This window comes from Xiphophorus couchianus, chromosome 9 (genome assembly GCF_001444195.1).
Source record: "Xiphophorus couchianus chromosome 9, X_couchianus-1.0, whole genome shotgun sequence".
NCBI classification, from domain to species: Eukaryota; Metazoa; Chordata; class Actinopteri; order Cyprinodontiformes; family Poeciliidae; genus Xiphophorus; species Xiphophorus couchianus.
The window spans coordinates 9,827,533-9,831,718 of record NC_040236.1 but is presented as its reverse complement, the minus strand read 5'-3'; the positions used below and the strand labels follow the sequence as shown (position 1 = coordinate 9,831,718).

The 4,186-nt window shown below is 44.2% G+C and overlaps 1 protein-coding gene across 1 annotated transcript; it reads left to right on the top strand.

Annotated features, from left to right (window-relative positions):
- The first annotated feature begins 680 nt into the window (after positions 1-680).
- Positions 681-2,395, top strand: her6 (hairy-related 6). Its single transcript, XM_028028935.1, has 4 exons — positions 681-995; positions 1,113-1,208; positions 1,319-1,406; positions 1,538-2,395. The coding sequence occupies exons 1-4, from the start codon at positions 888-890 to the stop codon at positions 2,077-2,079; spliced, it is 834 nt and encodes a 277-aa protein (XP_027884736.1). The 5' UTR covers positions 681-887; the 3' UTR covers positions 2,080-2,395.
- Positions 2,396-4,186: the final 1,791 nt, after the last annotated feature.

Below are 4,186 nucleotides of genomic sequence, written 5' to 3'. Positions count from 1 at the left end.
TGGATCATCTCTTCATAGCCTTATGTGCATAATCTTCTTTATGTCTGAATTTAAGAGAAGAAAAGACCATTTTGGGGGGTAAATTCTGTTCAGTTGATTTTGGTACATGGCTACTTCATATCCTTCACTTACAGAAATTTTGCTAGCCATTTTTTAAACAAAACTGAAATTCTGTTATGGGTTTTGGATTTGGTGGTCCACATTGAGATTATTAGTGGCCCCCATCTGGTCACCCCTCATAAAACTTTCTGGAGGCACCCCAGAGATTTCCTCTGAACGGGGTTTCAAACGCTGTTACGTTTAATGAGAAACACGAAAATGTGCGAAGACAGAGTTGTTGCCGTTTCTCTTATTTTAATTCTTTGCTGCTAACTCGTGCCTGGCAGATAGGAGGTCCTTGCGCCTCTCTCAGTCAGCGGCTCCGCTGTTAATATGTAAACGCTACGATGATTGAAGACTGCAGACAGTTTCCCCGGCTGCGCCCTCAGCCCGGGCCGTGCGCCATTGGCCGCCAGCTCCAGCAGGGCCAAACAGCCAATGGGAGGGCGCCGACCACGAGCCGTCCTCCCTCGGGCCTCGTGTCCCTCGCCCTGATTGGTTGAAAGTTACTGTGGGAAAGAAAGTTTGGGAAGTTTCACACGAGCCGTTCGCGTGCAGTGAAAGATATAAATACAAGGCACACGCGGAGAGCCCGACAGAGAGAGAGAGAAACTGCGTCCGCTCCTGCTGCTGCTGCGCATCACTGACGGATTCTAACTCATCCCGGGATTTGCTTCCGACAGAGACGGACTTTAAAATACTAGCTGACAATATCAGCTGCATTTTTCTACACAAGTGGATGGAAGTTTGCTGTGATTTTGTTGGATTTTTCTAATAAGAAAGAAAAGATGCCTGCCGATATGATGGAAAAATCCTCATCCTCTCCGGTCGCTGCGACGCCGGCGAGCATGAACACAACTCCTGACAAGCCCAAGACAGCATCTGAACACAGAAAGGTTGGTATTTGCAAAATAATAAAAGCAATCATATTATTGTTAACAATAAAAATTATGGTGGAATTCTGAGCTCTGTGCGGGAAGTGGTGATTTCAATAGCTTGCTTTCACTTTTTAGTCATCAAAGCCGATCATGGAGAAGAGGAGACGAGCCAGAATAAACGAGAGCTTGGGTCAGCTAAAGACTCTCATTCTGGATGCGCTCAAAAAAGATGTAAGTACTCAGCCGTCCTCGTGGATATTAATAAACGTCCAAACAGTCTGTGTCAGCCATGGGAAAACTGTGCGCGTAACGCTAACCAGGTGCGCTTTGCGCCCCCGCAGAGCTCCAGACACTCCAAACTGGAGAAGGCAGACATCCTGGAGATGACAGTGAAGCACCTCCGGAACCTGCAGAGAGCTCAGATGACCGGTAAGTTCAACATCCCACTCTGATTTATTTCTTAACTTTGAACGCATCTATAAAAGTCCCTCTTGTTTCAACATTTCCGAACTTTTCCTAATAATATCCTCGTGCTCCCCCCCCTGTCTGTTTCTCTTTAGCTGCTCTGAACACCGACCCCTCCATATTGGGAAAATATCGCGCAGGATTCAGTGAATGCATGAATGAAGTCACCCGATTCCTTTCCACCTGCGAGGGCGTCAACACCGAAGTCAGGACGCGGCTCCTGGGCCACTTGGCCAGCTGCATGACGCAGATCAACGCCATGAACTACCCCAGCCAGCATCAGCACCAGCACCAGCTCCCCCCAGCCGCCGGGTCGACGCACCCCTCCTTCGCTCAGTCCATGGTTCAGATCCCCAGTTCCTCCCCGCAGGTGCTCCCAATGAACCCCGCGTCCTGTAAAGGGGGCTCCCCGCCGGCCAGCTTACCGTCAGACGCGACCAAAGTGTACGGCGGCTTCCAGATCGTACCTGCCACAGACGGACAGTTCGCTTTCCTCATACCCAACGCGGCATTTGCGCCGAACGGCCCCGTTATCCCCGTGTACGCAAACAACATGAGCACGTCGGTGCCTGTTCCTGCCGCAGTGTCCCCCGGAGCCCCATCCGCCAACACAGACTCAGTGTGGCGACCCTGGTGAAAAAAGAAGCACCAGGAGGGGAAAAAAGACTAGCTATACACTTATTAGTTTTAAATCTTTGGTCAATAGAAAGTTGTTTCAAACCTGTTTTTATTTTTCTTGTAAAATGGAAAGAGTATGCACTATATTTGTACAGCTAACAAGGGAGTAAAGTTCATATTGAAATGAGATTTGTATCGTGGAAGTCCGTTCACTGCATTTTTTTATATATATATTTGAGTTGTCTTTTTTACTGTGTGACGCCAAAGATATGTTCAATGCTCTTATGCTGTTCTTCGTTTTGGAAGACAAATAAATTTGTAAAGATACGGAAAAACTGGTCTAAGCGTTGCTTCTTGTAGAAGAAAGGTTTTTAACTTGTCGGGAGTTTGCTTGACTAAGTTTCTGTGGGTGAAAGCTCACTTCAGCTGCGCCAACAAGTTGAACTTTCTTTAGGTCTATTAGGTTTCTAATTAAATAATTGTTTGCCGTATAAACGCACTTTTAAGAGCCAGAAGTTGGTTAAAATGTGTACATTTAGACATAATTATAGGAACAGCAGCTGTGTTGGAATTGTAACTACACGTTGTTTCAACCATCAGACTTTGCATTTTATGAGAATGCACCAAATATTTGATATAGGCCTACTGTATATATATATATAATTCTAATTTAAAGTGGGTTGTGAGTGGCGTTGCGGAAAAGTTATCAACCAACGAAGGTCCGATTAGAGATCAATAAGCTGAACAAGTTGTGGGGGATGGGCTGGGATGGGAGTGAGGAGGGGTGCAAGATCATCTGTTTGTGGTGTTACGCGCAGGTTCTCCAGCTGTTGGGACTTTCTTGAAGAAGCTCTGCAGCTTAGCAGAGGTCACTCACGCCATCTAGCAGCAGAAAACGACACTGCAGTCTGATTGGCACAGTAGGATCGATAGAGTCAAGCACAATAAGTGGCTGCTGGTGTGATAAGTTAAAGAGACTTGGATGTTAGAGAGAGAGTGGGAGACTAACTGCTCACTGTTTTTAGAAATTATGGATGGGGGATTTTAATTCAGTATGTTCAATATTAATATTCAAAAGTTGTTGAAAGCAACCGGTGCAATGCCTGGCAAAGTATTCTTGAAATATGTTGAGGTTACACAACCGCAAACCTCAGTGTATTTTCTGGATTTTTCTTTTTGACATGGATTGACTATGACAGAGCAGTGCTGATGACATTTTTACAAATGAGGTCAATACTTTGTACAACCACCTTTCCGTTCTGTTACAGCCACAAGTCTTTAGTGCTATATGTCCCTTTGCAAAGCAGCATTTTCCTTCCATTGTGAAACGGAAGGAAAATGATACATAGTTTTAAAAACAAAATGAGTTTAAATATGAACAGAGTGATATGGAAATTGCTCCAAAGATGCTTAATTGGATGTAGGTCTGGACTGGGACTCAGACATTCAGACACATAATGTCCCTGTAGCTCTGGCTGTATTAGGTTTGTTTGTCCCGCTGGAAAATGAATGGTTTTTCATGACTACCTTACATTCACACCTCTTACCAGGTTTCCGTGCTAGTTGCTGTTGAATAAAGCATTCCTGCAGAATGAAGCTGCCACTACCATGTTTCACCAAGGAGATGGTGATGGTTTTCCATGTTGGCTACAAGACATTTGTTTTGTTTGCTGGATTTCACTTAATCAGTTCCAAAAACTCTAGCTTGTGTTTCTTTAATAGTGGCTTTCTTCTTGCCTCTCTAGCTGTCATAGAGGACAGCTTTATAGAATATCAATTTTAGTTTTTCTATCACTGGATTCTCCTATGTAAGCTGTGGATCACTGCAGCTCCTAGATAGTTACTATGGACCTTCTGACTGTTTCTATGCTTAATCAGTAGGTTTTCAGCTGTATCATAGTATTGTCATATTCAGACGGTGGATTGATGAGTTCTCCATGACATTTTCAAATCTCAGGATATTGTTTAAAGAACAAAAACTGCTTTTTTATTCTCCTCATCCCTGAGCTTTCTGCGTGAGCTCCTTCATCGTTGTGATGCTGATTGTTCACTAATGTTCTCTAACAAACATCTCTTGCCTTCACAGAACATCTGTAAAAAAAAAAAGAATAACTGTGTCATCTTTT

Coding starts and splice junctions, on each gene's coding strand:
- her6 (XM_028028935.1), top strand. CDS start 888: ATGCCTGCCGATATGATGGAAAAATCCTCATCCTCTCCGGTCGCTGCG. Junction 996..1,112: donor CAGCATCTGAACACAGAAAG/GTTGGTATTTGC, acceptor TTCACTTTTTAG/TCATCAAAGCCGATCATGGA. Junction 1,407..1,537: donor GCAGAGAGCTCAGATGACCG/GTAAGTTCAACA, acceptor GTTTCTCTTTAG/CTGCTCTGAACACCGACCCC.